This window comes from Artemia sp. Qi Xiang Cuo, chromosome 1 (assembly GCF_049724085.1).
Source record: "Artemia sp. Qi Xiang Cuo chromosome 1, ASM4972408v1, whole genome shotgun sequence".
Taxonomy (NCBI): domain Eukaryota; kingdom Metazoa; phylum Arthropoda; class Branchiopoda; order Anostraca; family Artemiidae; genus Artemia; species Artemia sp. Qi Xiang Cuo.
Genome location: NC_142794.1, coordinates 28,361,558 through 28,388,471, shown reverse-complemented (window position 1 = coordinate 28,388,471; position 26,914 = coordinate 28,361,558). Strand labels below are relative to the sequence as shown.

At 33.9% G+C, this 26,914-nt stretch overlaps 1 protein-coding gene across 1 annotated transcript in view; it reads left to right on the top strand.

Moving 5' to 3' along the window:
• The window catches only part of LOC148956173 (coiled-coil domain-containing protein AGAP005037), a 398,884-nt gene that overhangs the window by 64,405 nt on the left and 307,565 nt on the right, over positions 1–26,914 (top strand). The window contains exon 2 of the mRNA XM_089089607.1: positions 9,954–10,012. Within this exon, the coding sequence (XP_088945733.1) occupies positions 10,001–10,012 (12 nt within the window). The 5' untranslated portion in view covers positions 9,954–10,000. The remainder of the gene's footprint in view (positions 1–9,953; positions 10,013–26,914) is intronic.

The window sequence follows — 26,914 nt, the reverse complement described above, 5'->3', positions numbered from 1 at the left end:
TTCACATAAGTATTTCAATTAACTTTTTCCCCGTCGAAACACTTATCAGCATTTTCATTTGTGTTTATATTTCACTGTTACGCCGAATCACAGGAAAGAGCAAAAAGGGCAGCAGTGAAAAATATGACGATTATGGACATGCTTGCACTAGCCAAGTCCATCCAGTTTTTCGGAAGCTTGGGAATGGAGCCGATCCCAATGTGTAGCTGTGGATGGGTAGTTAAGTATAGAGAAGCCATCAAAGATAAGCGCTCGTCTCTCCGCATAGATTGACCAGCACCAAGGTTGAGGCTCCATACCCAGGTACCTTGAAGCCTTGCCTTTAAATGCCCGCTTCCAAGCCCGCTTCAAGAACTTTGGGGAAAAAATGTGCGTGGGAGGGGGCCTAGTTGCCCTCCATTATTTTTGGTCACTTAAAAAGGGCACTAGAACTTTTAAATTTTCGTTCAAATGAGCCCTCCCACGATATTCTACGACCACTGGGTCGATACAATCATACCTGGAAAAAAAAATAAATAAACACGCATCCGTGATCTTTCTTCTAGCAAAGAATGCAAAATTCCACATTTTTGTAGATAGGTGCTTGAAACCTCTACAGTAAGGTTCGCTGATACGCTGAATATGATGGTGTGATTTTCATTAAGGTTCTATAAGTTTTAGGGGTTCCTTCCCGCTTTCATCTAAAATCAGCCAAATTTTCTCAGGAGCTCAACTTTTGATGGGTAAGACTAAACTTGATGAAACTTATATATTTGAAATCAGCATTAAAATCTGATTCTTTTGATGTATCTATTGGCATCAAAATTCCGTTTTTTAGAGTTTCAGTTACCATTGAGCCGGGTGACTCCTTACTTACAGTTCATTGCCACGAACTGTTTGATTTATTGACATCAAATTCCGTTTTTTAAAGTTTCGATTAGTATTAAGCTGTATAGCTTGTTTTTTTATTAGTTTTTTAAACGTCTTATTATGTATGTGAGGGGGTTCTCCATCTAGTCAGTACCTCGCTCTTTACGCTCCAGATTTTGTTCGAATCACAAACCTCTGAATCACAAAGGCCGTTTAATTAGAATAGATTTTTCTTTTGGAAGTGCTAAAAAAACTTTATCGTAAAGAGCGTGGTATTAACTTAGAGAACCCCCTTATATACGTAATAATTTCTGTTCGTTTTAAGTTTTAAAGTTGCTCCTTACTTTCAGTTGAAAAAAAAGGTTTTTAATTTAATTCCTGAACCTTTTCTTAAATAATGCTGGGAAATCCGGTGCCCCCTTCATAAGAATGTCCCTTCCCCCAAGAAAGCATCCTCAATGGAAAGATCCTCCCACGTAACCCTCTTCTCCACCCCCCACCAGAAAAAAATCCCTCCTTAAAGCATCTGTATATTTCCCAATAACCAATGCCATGTGTAAACAATGGACAAAGTTCATAACTTGCAGCCCTTCCCGCGGGAACTGTGGGGGATTAAATCATTCTTGAAGAAATATTTATTAGATTTTGGACTATTCTGCACAAAATGGCTATCTCAAAATTTTGATCGGGTGACTTTGGGAAAAAATGAGCGTGGGAGGGGGCCAAGTTGCCCTCCAATTTTTCTAGTCACTTAAGAAGGGCACTAGAACTATTAATTTCTGTTCGAATAAGCCCTCTCACCATATTCTAGGACTACTGGATCGATACGTTCATCCCTGGGAAAAAAACAAAAACAAAAAAGAAACAAATAAATACGCATCCTTAATCTATCTTCTGGCAAAAAAAAAAAAAATCCAAAATTCCACATTTTTGCAGATAGAAGCTTGAAATTTCTACTTTAGGGTTTTCTGTTACGCTGAATCTGATGGTTTGATTTTCATTAAGATTATATCACTTGAAATCAGCTTAAAAATCCACTTCTTTTGATGTATCTACTGGTATCAAAATTCCGTTTTTAGAGTTTCGGTTACTATTGATGCGGGTCGCTCCTTACTTATAGCTCGTTACCACGAACTGTTTTATATATATTTTTTCTGAGAGAAAACAAGCTCAGAGATGCACATAGAAAGGGGGTAGTTCCTCAGAAATCATAAATATTTCCAAACGATTGCCACTTCTTCATAAAAATCATCAAATTATTGCTTTATTATAGCCTCCCCCGCGAAAAAAACCTATGTATGTACCTGAAAGACACCATGCCTTTAAAAAGTGATTAGCTATTATGCAACCAAATCAAGCTTGTGTTGTAGGAATTTTATTTCCCGCGATTATCATAGTTTATTCAAAAACTGATTACTAGCCTACTACTACTACTACTACTACTAACAACTCACTGCTGTTTACCAGCCACCCGAGACCAGAAAGCTACGCATTGTCCTACTCCATCCCCTCCTATTTAAAGCCTCCCCCTTTACATTCTCCCAAGATGTTCCAGATTCCCTTAAGTAATTCCTTGTGACCTACTTCCACCCAACTTGGAGACGACTTGCTTTTTATTTGGCCCTAGATTGTTGGCCGAAAAAGACGACCTTATTGGTTATTCTGTATGGAACTTTAAGCCACTAAAAAGAGTGACCACAATTTAAGTCATAACATTTTTTACAAGTAAACCTTCTGTTGCTTTGAGATTCAGTGACGTTTCAGTCATCAACGAACTGTCTTTCTTTTAATGAACGGGGGAATTGTAATTCTTTTTTCAGTAAAACGATAACTGGAAAATGATGCTTCCAACAATATAAGTGTTTTTGATCAGCATTATTCTGTTCTCAGGGAAATCGTTAGGGACAAAAATAACTAAAATGCATCCAGGAAAACAGTAGTTGAGACTATAGAAACAGCAATAATTTGCGTTAGTGCAAGATTAACATCATTGTAACGATTCATATACACCAGTAAGAAATAAAAATAGTATCGTCACTTACAGTAACATCAACTTAAGAGCTGTTTGTGGTTATTACCAAACAATAGTGATGACAGTTACGGTTAAGGAGAGAAAAAGACCAAATTTGACGCTTGTAGTAGTTATCAAACAGCCCGTGGTATATAAATTTCGTTAAGTTTAGTTTACCCCTCAAGGGTTACGAGCCTGAGAAAATTTTCTTGATTTTCAAAAAAAGGAGGAACACCCCCTAAAACACAAGTGATCTTAATAAAAATCACACCATGCGGTTCAGAGTATCAGAGAACCCTACTGTATAGGTTTTAAGCTCCTATCTGCAAAAATGTGAAATTTTGTATTTTTTTGCCAGAAGAAAGATCACGGATGCGTGTTTATTTGTTTTTTTCCCAGGGGGAATCGTATCGACCCAGGGGTCCTAGAATATCGGGAGAGGGATCATTCGAACTGAAATTAAAAGTTCTATTTCTCTTTTTAAGTAAACAGAAATTGGAGGGCAACTATGCCCCATCCCCAGCCCTTTTTCTCAAAATTGTTTAATCAAAATGTTGAAATAGCGATTTTGTTCATCTTATTTGAAAGGCCCAATAACTATGCCCTTGGGTATAAAATGACCCCCCACAGTCCCAGGGGAAAGGTATTTAAGTTATAAAATTTTCCCATTCTTTGCGCATAGTATTTGTTATTGGGATGTATGCATATGCATAGTATTTGTTATTTGGATGTATGTATACATTTTTGGGTGGGGTGGGGGGGGGGCAAATTTTCTGCTGGGGTTTTTCCACAGGGGAATTTTCCATAGGAAGTGAAGTCTCCCGGGAGTAAACTTTTTAGGGGAAATTATACACTGGGGGAATCTGCTGTAATTCTTATACAAAATTCTTTTTATATGTCTATTGGGGTAAATTTTCACAGGGATTGAATTGTCTATGGCTAGATTTCCTGGCACTATTTAAAAAAACGATCAGAAAATAAATAAAAAAACAAGTTTATTTTAACTGAAAGTAAAAAGAAACATTAAAATTTAAAAAGAACAAAATTTATTACGTATTTAAAGAAGTGGCCCCCTCCTCAGCACCTCGCTCTTTACGCTAAAGTATGAATTTTGTCCCAATTCTATAAGAATGACTCCTAAAACACCAGGGCCGTTTAATAAGAACAAAAAGGCGCTTTTTTAAAAGTACTAAAACACTTTTTAGTTGTCAATTGTCCAAAGGGATTCTTAAATAGAATAAAAATTTTAAGTTTGAGGCAAGGGCATTGCAAGAAACAGGATATACATATGGACAAAATATTTTTTATTCCCTGATGAAGCTAATTTTTAAAAATCGTTCCCTGGCACAAGGAGGAGGTGACGTTAGGGGGCCTGAAAATTGGCCGGAAAAGTGTTTGTTCCTGATGAGTTTACAATTTCATGTGCTAATCCGTGGGACAAGATGACGCTAGTATACAAACAAATTAAAGCAGTGGGCACAGGCCCCCAAAAATTGAAGCCAAAAACAGGGTCAAAACATGTTTTTTTTCAAACAGTTTGAAAATTACATTCGTAAACTTCTTGACGAAAGGGGATCTATTGTAAAAAAGGTATTGGTGGCATGTGCCCCATGACGGGGCAAAAAATTGTTATGGGTGGTTTTAAATTTAGAGAAGTCGTTATATAATTGGCCTACACATACGTTTGTTGAGACACAGTAGTAGTTTTCAAACAGTTGGTGGTAACGAACTGTAAGTGAGGATGGATGCAGCTCAACAGTAACCAAAACTCTAAAAAACTGAGTTTTGATTACAGTAGATGCATAAAAGGAATCGAATTTTTATGCTGATTTGAAGTACAAAAAGCTAATTAAATTTAATGCTACCCATCAAAAGTTACGAGCCTGAGAAAATTTGCCCAATTTTTGAAAAACGATAAAATGATGTTGTGTTTTTGTTTGTTTTCCCCTGGCGTGATCGTATTGAACCAGTTATCCTAGAAGATCGGGTCACGTCTGATTTTACCGGAAATCAAAAGTTCTAGTGTCCTCTTTAAGTGACCAAAAAGACTGAAGCTAGACCTCCCACACTCCTTGTTTCCCCAAAGTGGTCCGATCAAAATTGTGAGATAGCCATTTTGTTCAACATAGTTGAGAGATCAAATAAATATGCCTTTGGGGATAACATAACCCACCAAGGCCCCCGGAGAAAGGGCTGCAAGTTACAAACTTTACTCATTGTTTACGTATAGAATTTGTTATTGGGAAGTAAACATACTTTTTTGTTGGGGGGTGGGGGACTTTCTGCCTGGGGGGATTTTTCACGTTGAGAATTTTCTGTGTGGAATATATTTTATTAAACCACATTAGTCTGACATAACATAAAGAATGAAAAACCAGCAAAAATGGGGTTTTTAAAGGCCAAATGAAAATACTGACAAAACACAGCAAAGCGAATATTTCGAGGCTCTTTCTTTATGCTCTTTGTGGAAGGATTTTTCCGGGGGTGAGTTTTCCAGGGGAGATTTTACTTGATCATGATATTATGTAGTTCTATTTTGATTTATTTATATAAGATTTTTTCTTCGGTACACCTTTTTTTTTCGGTCCTCCTATTTCTTATAGAATATACTTGTTGTTTATTTCATTTTCTCTGTCTTTTTTTTCTCTTTTTGTTAGCAGCACACCCTCGCAAGCGACGCTTTTGGTGTGCTACCGATTGATTTTGTCTCTATTTTTTATTATAAATTATTATTATTATTACTACTACTACTACTTACAGGGTTTTTCCATGGGAACCAAAGGAGGAGAACTTTTCGCAAAAATAACTTTCCACTGGGGTTGGGAGGATTTCCAGGAAATTTTTTACATGGAAGGGGAATTCTGACATGATTTAATAACCAATCAGAAATTAAAGTATTTCAAATGAAAGTATGGTAAGGAGATTTTTTCAGGCGGAATTGTCCGCAAGAAATATTCATGGAGGATTTTTAGCGAGGATTAAATTATTCGGGGGTATTTTCCAGATTGGGGGGGAGAATGTTGTACGTGGGAGGAGATTTAATTTGATAAATATTTTGTAGAGGGAGGGAATTTTCCATGGAGGGAAGCTTGATTTATCGAAATTATTTTAATAATGATCAGAAATTAAATAAATAAAAATAAATTTTCCTACTGAAAGTAAGGAGTGACATTAAAACTTAAAGCGAACAGAAATAATTCCGTACATTAAGATGTTTGTCCCTCCTCAATATCTCACTCTTTATGCTAAAGATTTTTCTCCGATTCTTTAAAATGAATGACTCCTGAAACACATAGGCTGATTAATTAAAATAAGAAGGTTTTTTAAAAATACTACAGAAATTTAGTATGAAGAGCGTGGGATTGAGGAAGGGAGATCCCCCTAATATACAGAATAATTTCTGTTAGTTTTAATGTTGCTCCGTACATTCAGTTGAATAATTTTTTTTTTTTTTGTTGATGACAAAACAGAGAATGAAAAGACATTAACAAAAAAACAATCGATTGGGATGAGGCTATATTCAAGGTTGTCCACAGAATGGGGGTCATTATGGCTTCAGGCCTGTAAAAGATTAAAATTTAAAATGTGTATTTTTAACTATATGATTGAAAATCCCCCTCCGATGCATATACATTTTAAAATAATAAATGCCATGCCTTTGTCATTTTGTCTGAACATTCATGTTTTAACTAAAATTTGGATTGCAATCCAACATTTTTGCTCTTAGACCAAATAGCTAAGAAAAAACTATATTACAGAAGAATATCCAAGTATTCTTAAAATTAACCTGTAATAAAACTATGCCAATTAAAAAAGGAATATTAATTAGTCAAATGGCAGCTGTACTTTAGAAGTTGTACTACTAAAAAGGGGAGACAGAGAAGGGTAACTTGTCGCTTTCAATATAAAGAAAAATTACAAAGACTGATATGAAAACTCAATATTAACAGAGACTAAAATAAATGATTTTAATATTATTAATTACTATATATAAAAGTTTGGCTACTGTTAGAACTGAAATGAATAAAATTAGCAAAAAGTAAAGTGGTGCTATTGTCTTTTTAGACAACCTAAAGGCTAGACTGTCATTTATACTGCTGAAAATAGAACTGATTTGAAATAGTTTTTCTTTAATCTGTACATCATTGAAAAACAAAAATGTTCAAACTTCCTGGAATTCTTTCTTTTATACATCGTTTTATTTTAAATAATCAGTCAAATAGTTCCATTAGTCTGGCATGCTGTAAATTTTCATCAATAATTGCTTAATTTTAAGTCCCTTCAATTCAAGTTTATAGAAAACCGATTGATGATTCATTTTATAATTAGTCAATTCAAAATGTTGCTTCAAGAAACTGAATAGATGGCTTCAAAAATACCATCACTGATTTGATAAGTGTTACTTAAGCATTAAATTCATATACTTTAGCATTAAACGAATCAAATAAAATAAAATTCGACAAAAAGTCTCTTTTTAAAACAGTAAAATTATATTGAACGTAGCAAGTTTAACTACTTTAGGGATTATCTTTTGTCTCTCCTGTAACTTTGAACAGTATTGGGATTCTTCTCTCCTTTTGTAATATTTTAAAAATAAAATATATATTGTTTGAGATACATATTGTTTTCATTAAAGGACTAATGTAAATAGCCTTTCTGATGTTTCTAAGGAGCAGCAGCGTCGTCTTTGTTAGTGGCAGAACGTATTTGTAAAACTTTTATATAATTGTCTTTCGATTTTTCTGTTGCTGTTGCAGAAACAGCACTAATTAAAAGACAAAATGTTTTCAGTAAAGAAAAAATGCCACTCTAGCTAGCCTTTAGTTTACTCAAAAGGATAGTAGCCCCACCTTTTTTATGTTGAATTCTATTCGTTTTTAGTTCAGTGGGCTATTAATTTGAATTGGGGCTTGTTTTGGGCTTTATTTATTGATTCATAGTAGTTTCTGTTGATTTAAAGTTTGATGTATTATTTGATTTTGTTTCTGATCGTTAAAGTTTAATATCGCTCTTTTCTTTTCTTTGTGAAATTTTCTTGAATTATTCTTAAACGAATGTAAATAAAAAGATGAGAATATTATCTAGTTTTTCTATCATTAAAAAAAATTAGAAACGCGTGTATCCTCTTTGAATTTAGTTATCTTAGGAATAATAATGAATCTTCCTATCAAGCTCTCAGTTCCTAACAATAGCTTTTTCTAGAAAAATATACTGGAAGAAACTCCAACTATCATAATTAGGCAGGAACAAAAATTTCCTCTTTGTGCTTTAAGTCTCAGAGGGATCCTAGAATCAACGTTCCGCATCAAATTGTGTTTAATACCTATCTAGTTACAAAGTATACCAAGCGCTCCAAATAATATTATTTTTTGGAGATAAAATTCAACAAAGATGAGAATATATATCTAAAACTAATTTAAAACATGATTTAATTAAATAGGCTAGTGGTGTAATAAAGTTTCCATTTCTCTGTTGTGACAAAGGCCATTTAGGGAGTGGCTTAGAGGGGACTAACTGTATTTTGTCTGAAACAATTTATATATACATAGAGGAATACCAATTCGTAAACAATAGTTTTAACAAACTTAGAAAAAATAAGATTAACTATGAAACTAAGTTTTTTTTTTTAACTAGCCAAAAGTATGTGTTTGTGGGTGGTCTTTGAAATTGGGGTCGGTGAAGGGGTATAGCCTCTTTTCTCTAGTTTTTTTTTTTTTTTTTTTTTTTTTTTTTTTTTTTTTTTTTATTAAGAACAGGAGTTGCTCTGTAGTCTTTAGATCGAATTAAATAAAAAAATGCGTTTTTTTCAACTGAAAGTAAGGATCAACTTTAAAACTTAAAACAAATTGAAATTATTACGTATGTGAGGGAGATTGCACAGTTTCTCTTTATTATTTTCTTTTTGATTTACTTTACTTTTTTTTACAATTCCTCTTTTTTTAATTTGAACAAAATTCCTCTTCATGTTATAGGTTATTCCTAAAAGTCGAATTAGTTTCTTCGAAATATTATACGCATATGCACTCTCAAAGAATGTGGTAGAGCTATGCAAATACAACTTTTAGGAAACTAATGAAAAATCAGTCCTGAAACTCCAGCTGGGGGTTTCCGATGGTCTTACAAACAACTAACGTGGGTACTCAGCTGCTGCATCAGCCATGAAGGCCATGCACTGTTCAAAGTACGTCAGTTTGTTGCCCTACACTTATTCGATCGAAGAATAAGACTAGTATCGACCAGAAGGCTTTTAGGCTGGTGCATGGATGAGAAACTTGATTTTTCTTTCCTTGTAGATTTAATTTCAGAAAAGTTTAACGACTTTTTATGTCATCAGCAAAAGTTAATTTAAAAAAGGTAAAGGTTAAAGAGACAGTAAAGAGACATACTGAGGCAGTACCGAGACCTTGTCGTACTGACACCATGTCGTACTGAGACAGTATTGGCTGTTACTGTGTATTTCCCTTCTTAAACTACCATTATATCCCATACTCTGCTTAGAGATTCTTCAGAAACTGCCCATCTTACTCTTGTTCAACACAGTAAATCTTGCGCTTTTCTGTCTGTATATTTCAACATACTCTCAGCTGTCAATAGTTGTTTAACATTTTGAGACATTCTTGGGGAATAATTATTGTCAGCTAACATAGGCGTTACATTTTGTAATCAGAACTCAACGAAGTTGAGAATCTCAACTTTTGTGACCGACCAGATGAAAGGGCCTCAGAAGTTGCACCCTACTTGCGGCCCTTAGATTGGGTACTCTTGCACTAGATTAAGGTTATGCGTATTTCAGCGTCAAAGCCAATACGACATGTGCTCAAAATTTAAGCTTACTGTTTTCTTCCCCCTTATCTCCCTTTAAAATATGATATGAAGCTGAAATTTTGCAATTTTGTGATTCTTAAAAGGAATCATAATTCATGTAAGTTTTTGGGATAAACCTTTAAAAAATGGTAGTTGAGGTGGGACTCAAAACGATAAGTGGCTCTTAAGATTTTTAAGGACTTCGGGAAAATATCTTAGAGCCAAAATGTAAAGTCTTTAATTTTAAAATATTTATTGATTATGAAATAAATTCATTTTGTGTTTACAGGTAATTTGTGTGCCACAGAAGGTTTAAGAAGTCTCGATGGCCTAGTTATGCATTTGCAGGTAAGCAAAGTTGCTCTATTCTAAAGCTCCCCTCCTGAAAAGAAAGGTTTGGGAAGCAGCAAATATCGTAGTTTGTCCATATAGTACTTACGTTCTGAAATATATACTTTTGATAGTTGCTTTATTTAAAGTCAGTTTGGTAACCATATATCACCATTTGCACCATATTGCAGTATTTCGTTGGAAATTTACCAAACACAGTTGAGTTTAAAATATTCAAGTTATTTCGATGGGTGAGGGAAAGCGAGCGTAAAAAACTTGAAACTGCTTACATATATATCTATATGTTCTAATTTTATTATTTATATCAATTTTCTATATTACATTAGTAGTATCCCTTCAATGGGTCCTATGAGAGCCCTATCCCGGTGTGATTTTGAGTTGCTAGCCCCTTATATCCACTTTTAATCCGACGGCAGCCTTATTCTGGTGTTTTATTAGAGTTGATATCCCCTTGCATCCACCTATACTCCGACAACAGCCCTATCCTGGTGTACTTTTGAAGTTGCTAGCCCCTTGTATCCACCTGTATTCCGACAGGAGCCAAAAAATTTCTTGGAAACATCGTTTGCCATTTGTAATTTCTGGGGAGAGCACCCATCTAGTGAGTATCACTTGGCCATTGGTATAAAAGTTTGATGGAGAGTTAGTTACTACCACAGTTCCACATAGACATTTGATTAGTTTACATTGATTCAAGTTAGAAAAACGTTCTACTATTTAAAAGTGAGGGGTTTTACACTATTGCAACTTGAAGGAGTTGACAGTGATGATATGAAGACAAAAGCCCCCAATGTGGCAGTTGAAATTGGAAAGTATTGTAGACTAGCATTTGAGTGGAAAGAGATGTTGGTAGATATTTTATATCATTGAGTAAATTTAATTTGGAAAAACACATATTTTTCGCAGCATTATTGAATATAATCCACATACCCAGACTGCAACATGGATTGAATGCAATCATTTAGCACATTAAGGACAACGGATTGACTCACCTCGTGAAAAAAGAGTGAAAATGTACATTATTCTATTATTACATTTCTGACAATAAAAAATATTTTGTAATTATTTGTTTTTTGTTTGTTAGATATTTTAGTTGATCGTTTACTCCTCTCTCTATGGAACCAATAAGCGTTGAGAGTGTGCACAAAGTAGAGAGAATCTTAGCTTTGTCAGTTTTGTCTATAATGGGTAGTGGGAGTGTCAGGAACAACCATTAATGGATTTAAGAAACAGAAAATAATGTGGATTCTTATGACATTGGAAACATGTTTGAATCTAAATGACCAATTTCAGAAATTATCAGCGCAAAAGAAAATATTCTCTGTAAGAATGCTTGACGCTATTATGAAAAATGATTCTCCAACTCTGGATTATTTAATGAGGCTTTTACGTTGTGGGCCAAATGCATTTACTCAATTTACTGACATACTAATTGAAACCTAAAAAAAATTATATTGTGGATTTACTTTTAAACACTACCTAAAAAACATTCAAGTTTCCATGTTGATTTAAGACTCTATCTGAATGATTTTTCGTGAGAACAGTCGACAATTTAAGAAATCTCGTCCCAAGAGATGTAAACGAATTTAACGTTACACGATAACTCCTCTCTCTAGAAGTAAAAAGAACATTCTTATTGTTCGCTAGTCACTTTCTATTTGGTGGTGTTCGAGCCAACAGTGGAAAAATTTTCTACACATGCCCACTATGTTTATATGCATTGGGCATCTGGTCGTCGTGTGAGAACTGCACTAGTGTGGATGAATATAACGAAAAGTGTAGGTTATACATTCCATGTAAATTGCATATAGGATATACTGAAAACGGACTGTAATTCATGTCCTGTAGAGGTTTGTGGCTTACCCTAGAGGATACCTATGTTCCAATTCTTACTTTTATCAGTTCGATCAATGGGAAAATATTTACCCTGGTTTGATTGAAAAAAGCCCTAAACGTGATTTCAGTTTATTTCTAAGAGACTGGTATAGTCGTGGGTACTGTCATCAATATTATACAGGTAGGATAGGCTATTTTCTACTAAGAAGTCGTTCAATCGCGGATTTTCTACACAATTGTTGAGAAATTCTTTGTAAGTATAATCACGACATCGAAAAATAAAATTTAGTAATGCATGAAAATTATATTTTTGGATGATAATTCTTGTACTCGCTTCCGATCCTGAACAATAGATTTTCCACTTCTTTCAAGGAAGTTTTTGATATGAGGTGAGTAGAAGGCATATTTTAGACCAAGAGAATCAAAGAATTCTGTTTTCTTTGCTACTTGAAAGATGCAAAACCATTGGATCATCGGCACAGTCGGCGGATTACCATTAACAATGATAATGGTATTGCTAGCGCTATGAAAATGTTCAATGACATCCAAGGGTATGCAATAGGATTTGCATTTGGACATGTATGGATTCAAGTTAAATACATCAATTATTTGATTTGATTTTTACTCCCAAAAAAATTTAGGGGGGGGGGGGGTGGAGGGTATACATAAAAAGCCTCAAAGTCGCATACAAAATTCGTTTATACCCATTTTTGTTACGTTTTTACGAGTCAGACAAACATTTCGGTGGGAAAGGGGTTTCAAACCTTCCTAACCTCCCCTCTGGATATGGCCTTGGGCACTGGCACCTTTTACAAATGAAAAAGCAATTTTTAAAAGCATTTAACCATTCATAAATGAAGAGTCGGTGTAGGCACTTGAACCTGTGGCAATGTGTCATTAATTGGTGATTGTTTGAGAAACGAGCAGTTTGATGTTATTTCCACTGGCTCTTAATTTTTCAATTGCTAAAGCAATAGAACTCATAACCTGTCCTTTTGATACATAAAGTATTGCCGAGGTGAGACTGACATTTACATTAGGTGCTGCATCAAGTGTTTTTTTTTCAAAATGATATTGGACGGGGCGAGTTGTAACTTTATATCAATCTTAACATTGGGAGGCACCCATTGAGGTATATTAAATACGTCGTGACTTAGTTTACGAACTAAATGATACTCCTTGCTCACCACCCAAATGAGTGTTCACCATAAATATCAAGATTCGATACATAATCATTGCCCATCGCCAGACCTTTCTGTTTCTTATAGGACTTGGGAGTCATCAAAATAAGTTGTATGTAGCTTGTATAGGTTGATAGATTGTTGCTAGTGCTTACCAATGGTCCAGCTATGTAGACACATATTTGTCTAAAGAAATTGTGTAGGATAGAGTTTTCAGAGGATAATCCGTCGGCAGAGGTGGGAGATTTATTGTCAGACGACATTCTTACCGCAACTTTTAAATAAATAAATGTGGACGAAAAATCTATGAAGTAATCTTCATTGGAATAAATTTGAAAATGTATGTTTTCAGAGAGTTGTTGTTGTGGGTAAAATTGTTCATAGTAACCGTGTTTTACACTGACATCTACATTTTCTGCATTGAAAACATTTTACAGGGGGGCAACTATCCCTCCCAAACCTCGGTTTGCCCTCCCCTAGATCCCAGTTTGCCCTCCAGCTGAAATTCAGTTTCTTCCAAAATCTTGTCAAAACTAAGATAAACCTGCATGATTCAAGCATCAACAGAAAAAGATCAGTATTTTAGTACCTATTCACCTTTATAGTGCTGGAAGTTACCTACATATAGAAATATAAAGTACATTTATAGTACTTTTAAAGCACTAAATAATTCCTTTATGGTACCAAACGGCTTAATTTTTTAGTTTTTACTGTCATTTTCACTTGATTTGGGAAAACGGGATCCAGTAAGTTACGCCCCTGGAGTTCACCCCCTGGAAACTTTCTTCCCCATGGAAAACTCCCCCGTGGAGAACCCTCCGAAGAAAATCCGTCCCTCCAACCGAAAATGTATGCATACTTCAAATAACAAATACTATGCGTAAACAATGGGCAAATTTTATAACTTAAAGACCTTGCCCGTGGGGATGGGGGGGGGGTCATGCTTTATCAAAAGACATAGTTATTGGGCCTTGAGAAACGATTTTGGGAAAAAAATGGGGGAAAGGGAGGGGGCATAGTTGCCTTCCAATCTTTTTGATCACTTAAACAGGGCAGTAGTACTTTACATTTCCGTTACAATGAACCCTCTCCCGACGTTCTAGGCTCACTGGGTCGATACGATCACCCCTGGGAAAAAAATCCGTTTGAGTGAGCCCTCTCACGATATTCTAGGACTACTGGATCGACACGATAACCCCTGAAAAAAAACACGCATCCGTGATCTTTCTTCTGGCAAAAAATACAAAATTCCACATTTTTGCAGTTAGGAGCTTGAAACATCTACAGTAGGGTTTTCTGTTATGTTGAATCTGATGGTGTGATTTTTATTTAGAATCCATGATTTTTAGGGGGTGTAGCCACCTTATTTCGAAAATCAGGCAAATTTTCTGAGGCTCGTAGCCTTTAACGGGTAAGACTAAACTTAATGAAACTTATATATTTGAAATCATCAGAATAAGCTGATTCTTTTGATATATCTATTGGTATCAAAATTTCGTCTATTAAAGTTTCGGTTACTATTGAACCGGGTCGCTCCTTACTTACAGTTCGTTCCCATGAACTGTTTGATAAATTAAGATCTTCTCTACGGTACAATGTAAAGCCAATATGGGGGCCTGTAGTAAATATTGCTATGACGTTCGAGATTTAATAAGAGACTGAAATAATGTGCTACTCTTACAAACATTTTTTTGACTTGATTTGGGAAAATTTAGAGGTAAGTCTTAAAACAGGTTTCTCTCAGTAAATCCGCATGCAGTTTTCATTAGCTTGATAGTATTCGGAACAGCGTCACCTTGTTCCTTAATTCACAGTTTCTGCGCTGGAATGTCGAAAAAAGAATTTATCCTGCTACAGCTAGTCACCATTAAATACAAGGAAATTTGTAAGATATGGGAAACATTGCTCTAATTAATTTGTCATTGTAACTTTAAAAGCTGCTTTTAGCCAGAAGCCACATGATATGTTACAATCAACTCTAGATCCAAATGTGCAAAGGCCACAAAGAAATCTCGTATCTTGTTATAAGATTTTGGTTATGCTATTTAGTTTTCCACGACTTTGTGAGTGCGGTAGAACCGCAAAAAAAGTCATACTTACTATCTTGCTTGCAACCGCCGTGTTGATGTTGGTTGGTAACATTCACAGTGAGCCAGAATTTGTTAGCTTTATGGTTCGTTTACACATTGTGGAAATTCATGCGGGTTTAGCAATCCGTGCGGAAAATCCGTCCGTTTTCATGCTAGAAAATTTCTCTAGCTTTCCGCAACGGTTTGGTCAAATTAGGACGGAATCTTGGCAAGGTTTTTAAATGAATAAAACCATGAGTATGTATTATCAAAAACTACACGATCTTATAACTTTGGTTCAAGGCTAGCCCAACTTGTATGATCCTGCGCACCCAGCCAGGCTTTAAGAAAACTAAAAAAAACGATGTCATTTGGCTCTCTATTGCTCAACAGCTTTCAGAAGAGGGTAAGAACAATATACCCTTCTTGATGTTTTGATGATAGCTACATGGGATATCCAGCATATGGCTACCAATAAGTCCTTTCACCCCTTTGACTGTAGGTCACGCTGTTGCAATAATTTGGAATCTTTGCCTTAAAACGCAGCGTTATTTTAGCCAGAGTTCGAACAGAAACGGACGGATTTCCGCATGGATTTCCGCAATGTGTAAACGAACCATTAGTCTCAATATCTGAAAATGTTAGCTACGTTGCGTCGACGCGCCCATTTCATGGTTCATACAGGACATATCTTAATTAGATAAATGTAATTAGGTGCTAAGATGGTTACAAGCAACCTAGAATTCAGTGCTAAAACTATGGTCCTTATTCCCGTTTCCAACTTATTCAACTTTGAAACTAGTTCACAAACAGCTGGTTTTACCTCGTGATTGGATCTTCCTTTGGTTTATGCTATTTAAGATGAAATTTAAAATTTCTTTCATTGTGTTAAAGCGACAGTTAACACCTTTTGATTTTATCGATCTCTTTGAGTCCTGCAAGACAAAGATCCAGCAGTATGTAAATAAAGTCTATGATAATGCCGAACTATTTTACCTGAAAACAAAAAGTATCAATAAAGCAAAAAGTATGACAAACATTGGATCTTCTTTAGATTTACGATACAATAGCTGACTGGTCGAACAGGATATAGAGTTTAATTATCATGGAGAGCAGCTTAGCATTGATCATAGCTTTTTTTCTCTGAGAGAACGAACAAAAATCTGGAAAAGCTAATAGTACTTGAAGTTAAAGCTTAAACTCTCCAATAGAACATGTCTTCCGTGTTTTATTACGACTTAAAAACGTTACACTTAGACCGACAACTTAAAAAACTCCTAGTATTAGACAATATTTACTTAAGACATATCCTCAACATAGGCTGGAACGCAAAATAAGGTAAATGTTAACTTACGACATAAGACGTCCGAACCACTAGTAACCAAACCAGGAAGGATTCGCTGCAACCTTCCTGCATTGGCAGTATAGTAACAAATGACCAAAAAACAAAGTTTATAGTTAGTTATAACTTGTGAACTATTTTCCCTAACTTATGTAATGTCCAGGAGGGATATGCCCAATGCCTCACACATCTCTGCTCTGAAAGTATGTTTTAATCCCGGAAAAAAATGTACCCGAACAAAATGTTCTGAATTTGTCTCTGTCAAAATTTATGAGCTAATATTTTTCATTTCTTTACACAGGACTTCCTGGAGCGCAGGGCCCGCAGCATTTGATTCTAAAATATGGCTAAGTGGGTACTGTCTGTCTAAATTAATAAACATGTTTGTTCTCCCTGTTACGAAATCAATCTGCGTTTTTTCTTTTTCTTTCTTCTCTTTTCTCAAATGGATGTCTCTCTCAACCAGATTACAATTGCTCAAAGAATGGGAGAGGGGGTAAATTTGGACAGAAACTTAAGATTTACTGGTTTTCTCAAGCAACGAAAATAATCAAACAGAGTAGAGTGGGGCCTTTTACCATTATCTGCTACAAATGATGATCTTGGTCCTTAGAAGGCCCGCCCCCTTAAAACAAGTTACATCAGTGTTGTAGTAATGAGTAGCCTTAAGATCTACCATTGAAAGGATGCTTAGGCATCACGTAACAGAACCCCATTGCAGAGGTTTCAAGCTCCCATCTTTAAAAATTCGGAATTTTGTTTTTTTTGGAGAAGAAACATCTCGAGCGGCTCATTGAAACAAAAATCTAAAGCCCTGGTGCCCTTTTTGAACAACACAAAAAAAAAATTGTGCCACAGCAAAGTAGCGTTTTCTGCCATTAAGCAGCGCTGAACAATAATTCTGACTAAAAGAGGGAAAAGCTGCTATTGACTTAAAATTTCTGAGATAGCCAATGGATTCAAAACTAAAAATTGTAAGAAAAAATTAAATTAGAAACAGCATATCGAGCTTCCCAGTTTTAGAGGCAGTAATACCGCACGGTGGTATATTCGTTCCTAAGCAGTCACGTAGCCTACATAAAATAAATTATTAATATAGACTCTTTAACCTTTAACCTTGGTAAAGTTTTATTTAACCAAGTTGATTCACTTGATGCTGGATGAAATTATCTGTAATTTTGTATCAGCTATAATGGTGGGGGGTCCTTGGTTCATTGCGTTGTGGTGGTGGGGGGATCTGATGCCTCAAATATGTGCATTCATATCCAAATTTTCTTATTATCCTTAAGTATGAAATAAATATAGAAGAGCGTATGAAGGGGGAGGAAGGAAGTATAATTTAATTTTCAATCTCCCTCCTCTTTGATTAAGTCTGAATATAGATGATGTGGGGTGATAGCTCATTTCTTATTGAATTAAAACATTTTCTTTGCAACATAAAAGGTTAAATTCAAATGCTAACCCGCACACAAGATAAAGGAGCATCTTGAGTGATGTCGGGAATTTTCCCAGGAAGAGGGGTGAGACAGTTACTTGGCAATGAACTGTAACTGTGATGCGACTCGTTATTATAATAACTGAAACTTTAAAAAGAAGTTTCAATAGCAACATAGACTTTAAAAGAATCTACTTTTTACGGTAATTTCAACGACGAGGTATTCATTAAGTTCAGAGTCTTCCGGCAAGCATTACAAGTTTTTTTTTCAAATGCATTCGATCGCTATAGTCACTCGTTACCATGTAAAAGAAATTAAGTGCCAGATAAATTGTGCTAATCCTCGGGCAAAGTTTTACGCTCACAATTAAATCAAAAATACTGATATATACAATTTAACAGCAAGCTGTTGAGAGATATTGAAGGCGGTATCCCCTATCATATCTTTTCAAAGTTTTTGCAACTGAAAACAAGGAACGACTTTAAAATTATTCCCCATTCTTCAAGAACGAACACAATGGTGGTTAAAGAAGAATTGGAACTTTAGCGCAAAGAGCGGGTAGGGGGAAGGTAGGCGAGGAAGGGAAGTCAAACTTGTATATGGAATAATGTCTGTGCTTTTTAAGTTTTAATGTCGTTCATTTCTGTTACTTGAATATATTGTTTTATTTGATAAGGCTAATAGAAACTGGAAGTTAGGCGCCTGAAGTTGCCTGAAATATATAAGAGTGGCTTTTGAAGCCATGATTTTTTTCTTCAAGCGTGTCTTTGTTTTTGTTCAATTACACAGAGATGTTCTCACGGTCCTCAAAACTAGTCCATCTCTTATCTCTGATCATTCTATTCATGTTCGTAATTCTGGTAACATTCGAATTAATTTCTGTCCACCAGTAGGATCAGGCTTCAATTCTCTGAACGCTTTTCGTGCTGCCTGGAATAAATGCCAGACTCGGCTAGAAAAGTGTTACTTGTTTGATTTCTTCAGAAAAAGTGTAAAATAATTTTTAGTCTCTTTTGCATAATTTGAAATAAATAATTTATATATGTTTTTGTTAATATCCCGGTCGATGAATCTGGACCAGGTTAAAATTGTCCGTTTAAATTATTTACTGTAGATCCAGCTTGGTTGATCCAGCTTGGTTTTCAGCGGGTAGCTAGTGTACAGTGGCTGCCTTTCATCTTTATTTTCCTTTTCAGTGTTTTTTTTTTGTTTTGTTTTTATTTTGTATTACGTTCTTTCTTCATTCCCGGTCATAGAGCCTTGCTCTGTACTTACGATGTTCTAGAAGATTATGTCAATTGCTCCAGGGTACAATTTGCTCTTTACGTAGAAAACCAACATAAATATTAAATACAAAGTGGATTCGAGTCCCAAATTAAAAATATATTTAATTCAATTGATATAATTATTTCCCCTAGAATACACTTTTGTGTTTACCTATCTTTCAGACTATTATTTTGTGTGGAGAAACACCAAACAATCTTTCTTGTGCTTCCCGAGAATAGATTATTTGAAGTTGCATTTAATCTTCCTATGAGCTACCCTTTGGCTGACCTTTTTCGCAGACACAAGCTTAAAATCCCTTGAGCATTCGGTTACAAAGTAAAACCTAAGTTTAGCTTACTCAGTAGCTATGCTCTCTTTTTTTTAGACAGGGTCAATCTGTCTTTTTCAGGTCTTTGTCACGTAGCCAAACTCCCAATCAGTACGTATTTTTTCACAGTAGCCACCCAGCTTTTGAACAAATCAACAGATGTTAGACAGCTCTTTTTGGACAATTTTTTTTTGTTTATATACAGCCCTAGTATATTATATTGTTTGGGCTATTATACTATTATACTTAAAAGAAGCTTTGGAACTAACTTTTTTTAAAATACAACTTGCTTTCAAAATAGCAAAGTATTGTGATGATAAAGTAAATTTTCTGTTTTACTCAACTTTACGCATTAAGGCATGATTAAACGGGTGGAAAATAAAAAAAAAGCTACAGTAAGTAATCCAAATTTATTTGTTTTGTCTGCAGAAAACTCCCATAAAGGAAGATAATAATCGTCTAGCATGTTTCATGCTATAATTACTACTAGTGATAAGTACAGACACTGGAAAAGCCTGTATTTTGATAGAAATATGTCTGAAAATTTTCTAAAATCTCTTCCACCTTTCTAACCTTCTATTGATATGTCTGCTATTTATATTCACCGAGGATGTGTCTCTACAAGTTACAAAACGAATGAAGTCAATAGGCTTTAATATTCTTTCTTTTATTTACTACTTGAAGCTGTAAAAAAAGGTTGTTATGTAGGTCATTAGCTTCTCTCTATCCTGGAGCATATTTTGGGATACAAGTAGGGAAGTGGATATTACTTTACTTTCAGGATAAATTATTCCTTGGATACATAATGATCAGTTGGTAAAAATAGTTTCAGAGCTTTTAGTAAAAGAATACATTTATGCAGCAAAAATATTTGGTTATTTGAAGGGTGTTGCGGAATAATTAGTATTTCGCTGTCAAACGTAATGGGTATATTGAGTTTTTACGAAGCAGAATTCTTCATTAGGTCTGCCACCCAGCTTTTGAACAATGCTCCTTGCATCACTTGGATGGTACCCTGGGAATTCAGTCTTGATGACTAGACAAATTGCTGGTTTTACTCATAGGGTTATTTTCCAGCGTTCCCTTTTTCTATTTAAATTCTTGAGGTTGTTACTATGCCTTCTATTTTTGAGGCTTTTATGGTTGTTTCTACCAGAATTCCATTTGCAACAATTTACCTGGAAATTGAACCAACAGGCTCTACAAAGCTGCTCATACAAATGAACTCAAAAATGTGAATGAATTTAGCAAGCATAGCTTTAAAAAAAGAGAGAAAGTGGAAAAATCTGTACACTAAAAGGATCTATTTTATATGACTATTTCATATACATATCACTTATTAAGTTCAGGGTTACTTATCAAAAGTTATAAGCATTAGAATATTAGCACATAATGAAAATGGAGAAAAACCCGCCAAGATACTAATGATTTTAATGAGTTATATCTGGAAGCTCCATTTGATAATTTCTTAAAACAAACCGATTTCGCTTTATATAGAATATAAACATATATATATATATATATATATATATATATATATATATATATATATATATATATATATATATATATATATATATATATATATATATATATATATATATATATATATATATATATATATATATATATATATATATATATATATATATAATAATTGTGTATGTATTTATTCTGTTTCTCGAAAAGGGCTCCAGATTTTTTCGGTAAAATTGGTATCTTGGGATATTCTTGCATAAAAAAACAACTTAGATAGGTCAGAAGTCTGATAAAATTTGTTAAGAGTTTTAATTTTTGCAAATTACGTCATGTAGAAAAAATTACAATGACGTTATGCACGTGAAAAATTACAATGACGTCATGTAAGTCATGGCATCAAGACATTTTATGACATCATTCCTCTTATATAAGCAATGTATGTTTCCAAATGTAGTCAGTTATATTTATCTAACGCAAACATTTATTTATCCAGTACAATGTCTAAAGGAAGACTCCCAAAAAAGAAAATTTGCATTTACAGACAACTCTGTGGAACCAGCACCTAAACTATTAAACGTGATAATATTTGAAAATCGACAACCTGGACCATCAGTTACGACAACACCAATACGGGCAGCTAAAGAAAAGGCCATTGCTAAAGTATCTGAAGTAATCAAAATTAAAAAAACGTGTCAAAAATGCAAAGACACGTGCGGTTAGAAGATATGCAAAAACAACAACTAGAGCGTATCAAAAAGAAAAAAGAAGAGCAAAGATACATGCGGTTAGAAGGTGATTTGACATGGATGAGGTCATTAATACTTATCAGGCCTTTGTTAAGAAAACAATGGTTCGACGATATGCGTTTCAGTTTGCAGCGGATCTACAGAGACAATTGGCAGCCCAAAAAAGACGAAGAAGGGTATCCCAGCCAACACAAATAGCACCTGTCTTTCCAGAGAGTTTTCAATTTTTGGTTAGTCCAGGTTGCAGCGGTAGTTATATTAAAAGTTATAATAAAGAACGAACTCTTGCCTATACTAACTTGTATAGGTAAATTTACATAAAGGATCAATATAGCTCATCAATATAGCTTATCTGGGTCTGCAGCTGTAGTTAATTATAAATACGGATTATTTTAGTGTCATCGGTATTATGAATGTAGAGATAGCTGAAACCTAGCAAAGAACAAACCATGGCAGATATCCAGGTTGCAGCGCTAGCTAGCAGCCTAGTAAGAGATGATCACGTCCCATAATAAAAAACGAAATAGCCAATAACTCCTAAAACTAAAGTCAGATCGTCAAAAATAGAAGTACACTATTAGAACGCTATTAATACACTATTACAAATTTTTAATTCAAACTATAAAAATACATGAAAATTAAAAAAAAATTCGTTAGATAAAATCCAAGGATTTTATTTTTGTAAATGACTAAAAAAACAGAATTTTGATACCAATAGATACATCAAAAGAATCAGATTTTCATGCTGATTTCAAATATATAAGTTTCATCAAGTTTAGTCCTACCTATCAAAAGTTAAGCGCCTGATAAAATTTGGATGATTTTAGAAAAAAGGGGAAAAGACCCCCTAAAAGCTATAGAACCTCAATGAAAATCACATCATCATATTCAGCGTATCAGAGAACCATTCTGTAGAGGTTTCAAGCACCTATCTACAAAAATGTGGAATTTTGCCTTTTTTGCCAGAAGAAAGATCACGGATGCGTGTATATTTGTTTTTTTTTTGTTTTTTTCCCCTGGGGTGATCGTATCGTCCCCAGTGGTCCTAGAATATCGTGGGAGGGCTCATTGGAACGGAAATTAAAAGTTCTAGTGCCCTTTTTAAGTGACCAAATAATTTTTCAATAATTTTTAATAATAACAATAATAATTTAATTCTTGTATGATTGTTTAACCTTACTGTTCTGCAGCATATATAGTCTCTTACTGCTACGTTTTCTTGCTTTTGTATAATAGGTTTTCAAATAAATAAAATAAAATAAAATAAATGAATAAATAGAAATAAATGAAGATAAATGAAGAAATAAATGAAGAAATAGAAATGAATAAATACTTGTATATATTTTAACAAGGGATTCCAACAATTCAAAAACCTTAAAAAATAAAACCAAAAGTTTGAAGCTTAACAGAAATCGCTGTTAGAAATTGGACTTGGTTAATGCTCAAATATCTTTGAAAAGACACATGAAAATAAATTAAATTGCGTAAAGGGCAAAAAACTGGTAATTGCACAAATATTTGTATATGTTTTGACAAGGGATTGCAACAGTTCCAAAATCTTAAAAAAGAAAAGCAAAAGTTTGAAGCTTAGTAGAAATTGTTGTTTTCGGGAAAATTGTAATCCTGGTATATTATGACCTGAAAAAACGATTTAGATGGGTCAAAAGTTTGAGAAAATTCGTTAAGAGCCTTAATTTTAGGAAAACAATATTTATGTGAGTAACATCATTTTTATGTACATCTGCAATGACGTTGTCATGCTTGTCACATTTATGAGGAAAAGTTGAAGATTTCCAGGGATGGAGAAGTACATTAAATTGCTTAAAGAGCAAAAAACTGGTAATTGCAAAAACATTTGTATAAATTTTGACAAGGGATTACAAAAATTGCGTAAAGGGCAAAAAAATGGTAATTGCACAAATAATTGTATATGTTTTGACAAGGGATTACAACAATTCCAAAATCTTAAAAAAGAAAAGCAAAAGTTTGAAGCTTAGTAGAAATTTTTGTTTTCGGGAAAATTGTAATCCTGGTATATTCAGACCTGAAAAAACGATTTAGATGGGTGAAAAGTTTGAGAAAATTCGTTAAGAGCCTTAATTTTAGGAAAACAATATTTATGTGAGTAACATCATTTTTATGTACATCTGCAATGACGTTGTCATGCTTGTCACATTTATGAGGAAAAGTTGAAAATTTTCAGGTATGGAGAAGTACATTAAATTACTTAAAGAGCAAAAAACTGGTAATTGCCAAAATATTTGTATAAATTTTGACAAGGGATTACAAAAATTGCGTAAAGGGCAAAAAAATGGTAATTGCACAAATAATTGTATATGTTTTGACAAGGGATTACAACAATTCCAAAATCTTAAAAAAGAAAAGCAAAAGTTTGAAGCTTAGTAGAAATTGTTGTTTTCGGGAAAATTGTAATCCTGGTATATTCTGACCTGAAAAAAAGATTTAGATGGGTCAAAAGTTTGAGAAAATTCGTTAAGAGCCTTAATTTTAGGAAAACAATATTTATGTGAGTAACATCATTTTTATGTACATCTGCAATGACGTTGTCATGCTTGTTACACTTATGAGGGAAAATTAAAGATTTTTTTGTATGGAGTAATACATTAAATTCCTTAAAGAGCAAAAAACTGGTAATTGCAAACATATTTGTGGCCTATATTTTTTGAAAAGGGATTACAACAATTTTAAAATCTTAAAAAAGAAAACTAAAAGTTTGAAGCTTAGTGGAAATTATTGTTAGAAAGCAGACTTGCTGTAATATTCAAATATTTTTGAATATATTCAGTATGAAAAGACATAAAATTGCATAAAGAACAGAAAACTGGTAATTGCAGAAATATTTGTACATATTTTACCAAGGGATTATAAAAATTTCAAAACCTTAAGAAAGAAAACCAAAAGCTTGAAGCTTAGTAGAAATCGTTGTAAGAAATTGGACTTGCTGTAATAATCAAATATCCTTGAAGAGACTGCAGTATGAAATACACTGAATTGCGGGAAGAGCAAAAAACGAAAAATTGCTAAAATATTTGTACATTTTAACAAGGGATCACAACATTTCCAAAACCTTAAAAAAGAAAACCGAAAGTTTGAAGCTTAGTAGAAATTGTTGTTAGAAATCCGACTTTCTGTAATAATCAAATATCTTTGAATAAACCTTAGGATGAAAAGACATTGTATTGCGTAAAGATCAAAAAAAACTGGCAATTGCAAAAATATTTGTATATATTTTAACACGGGATTACAACAATTCAAAAACCCTTAAACAATAAAACCAAAAGTTTGAAGCTTAGTAGAAATCGATGTTAGAAACCGGACTTACTGTAATAATCCAATATCTTTGAATAGACTTGAGTATGAGAAAACATTCGATTGCGCAAAGATAAAAAAGCTGGTAATCGCAAAAATATTCATGTATATTTTAACAAGGGATTACAAATTTAAAAAACCTTTAAAAATCAAACCAAAAGTTTGATGCTTAGTAGAAATCGTTGTTAGGAATGGGAATGTAAAAATCAATTATCTTTGAATAGACTGCAGTATGAAAGACATTTAATTGAGAAAAGAGAAAAAAAAACTGGTAAGTGCAAAAATGTTTGTATATTTTTTAACAAGGGATCACATCAATTCAAAAACCTTAAAAAATAAAACAAAACATTTGAAGCTTAGTAGAAATCGTTGTTAGAAACCTGACTTGCTGTAATAATCGAATATCTTTGAATAGACTAAAGTATGAAAAAACATTTGATTGCGCAAAGATAAAAAAAAAACTGGTAATCGCAAAAGTATTTGTATATATTTTAACAAGGGATTACAAAAATTCAAAAACCCTTAAAAATAAAATCAAAAGTTTGACGCTTAGTAGAAATCGTTGTTAGAAATCGGACATTCTGTAACAATCAAATGTATTTGAATAGATTGCAGTATGAAAGACATTTAATTGAGAAAAGAGCAAAAGACTGGTAATTTCAAAAATATTTGTATATATTTTAACAAGGGATTGGAACAATTCAAAAACTTCTTCTTCTTCTTCTAACAACTCACCGCAGCACCAAGCCGCAGAGGCCAACACAGCTACGCACGCTCCTCCATCCCAATCTATTCAAAGCCTCCCTTTGCACCCGCCCACGAAGTTCCCATTTCCTTTAAATCTTTCTTTATGATGTCCTCCCACCCTTGACGAGGACGACCTGCTTTCCGTTTAGCTCTAGACGGTTGGCCAAAAAAAAAATCTTCGGCAATCTGTCATCCTTCATCCACACAAAGTGCCCTAACCACCTCAATCTTTCTTTCATTATAGCCCTAAAAGGAGGTATTGAGCCACATTTTTCGTATAACTTATTGTTTGAAATACGGTCAGTCAGCTGGGTACCCACAACAATCCTTAAGCAATTTCTCTGCAAAACATCTAGCAAATCTTCATCCGCTTTTCGGAGCGCCCATGCTTCAGAGCCATATTTGGCTCTGTTCAAAAACCTTAAAAAATAAAATCAAAAGTTTGAAGCTTAGTAGAAATTGTTGTTAGAAATTGGACTTGCTTTAACAATCAAATATTTTTGAAAGGACTTGAGTATGAGAAAACATTCGATTGCGCAAAGATAAAAAAACTGGTAATCGCAAAAATATTCATGTACATTTTAACAAGGGATAACAAAATTCAAAAACCTTTAAAAATAAAACCAAAATTTTGATGCTTAGTAGAAATCGCTGTTAGGAATCGGAATGTAAAAATCAAATATCTTTAAATAGACGTCAGTATGAAAAACATTTAATTGAGAAAAGAGAAAAAAACCCTGGTAAGTGCAAAAACATTTGTATATTTTCTAACAAGGGATCACATCAATTCAAAAACCTTAAACAATAAAACAAAACGTTCGAAGCTTAGTAGAAATCGTTATTAGAAACCGGACTTGCTGTCCGGTATTCAATATCTTTGAATAGACTGAAGTATGAAAAAACATTTGATTGCGCAAAGATAAAAAAAACTGGTAATCGCAAAAATATTTGTATATATTTTAACAAGGGATTACAAAAATTCAAAAACTTTTAAAAATAAAATCAAAAGTTTGACGCTGCAGTATGAAAGACATTTAATTGAGAAACGAGAAAAAAACACTGGTAAGTGCAAAAACATTTGTATATTTTTTAGCAAGGGATCACGTCAATTCAAAAACCTTAAACAATAAAACAAAACG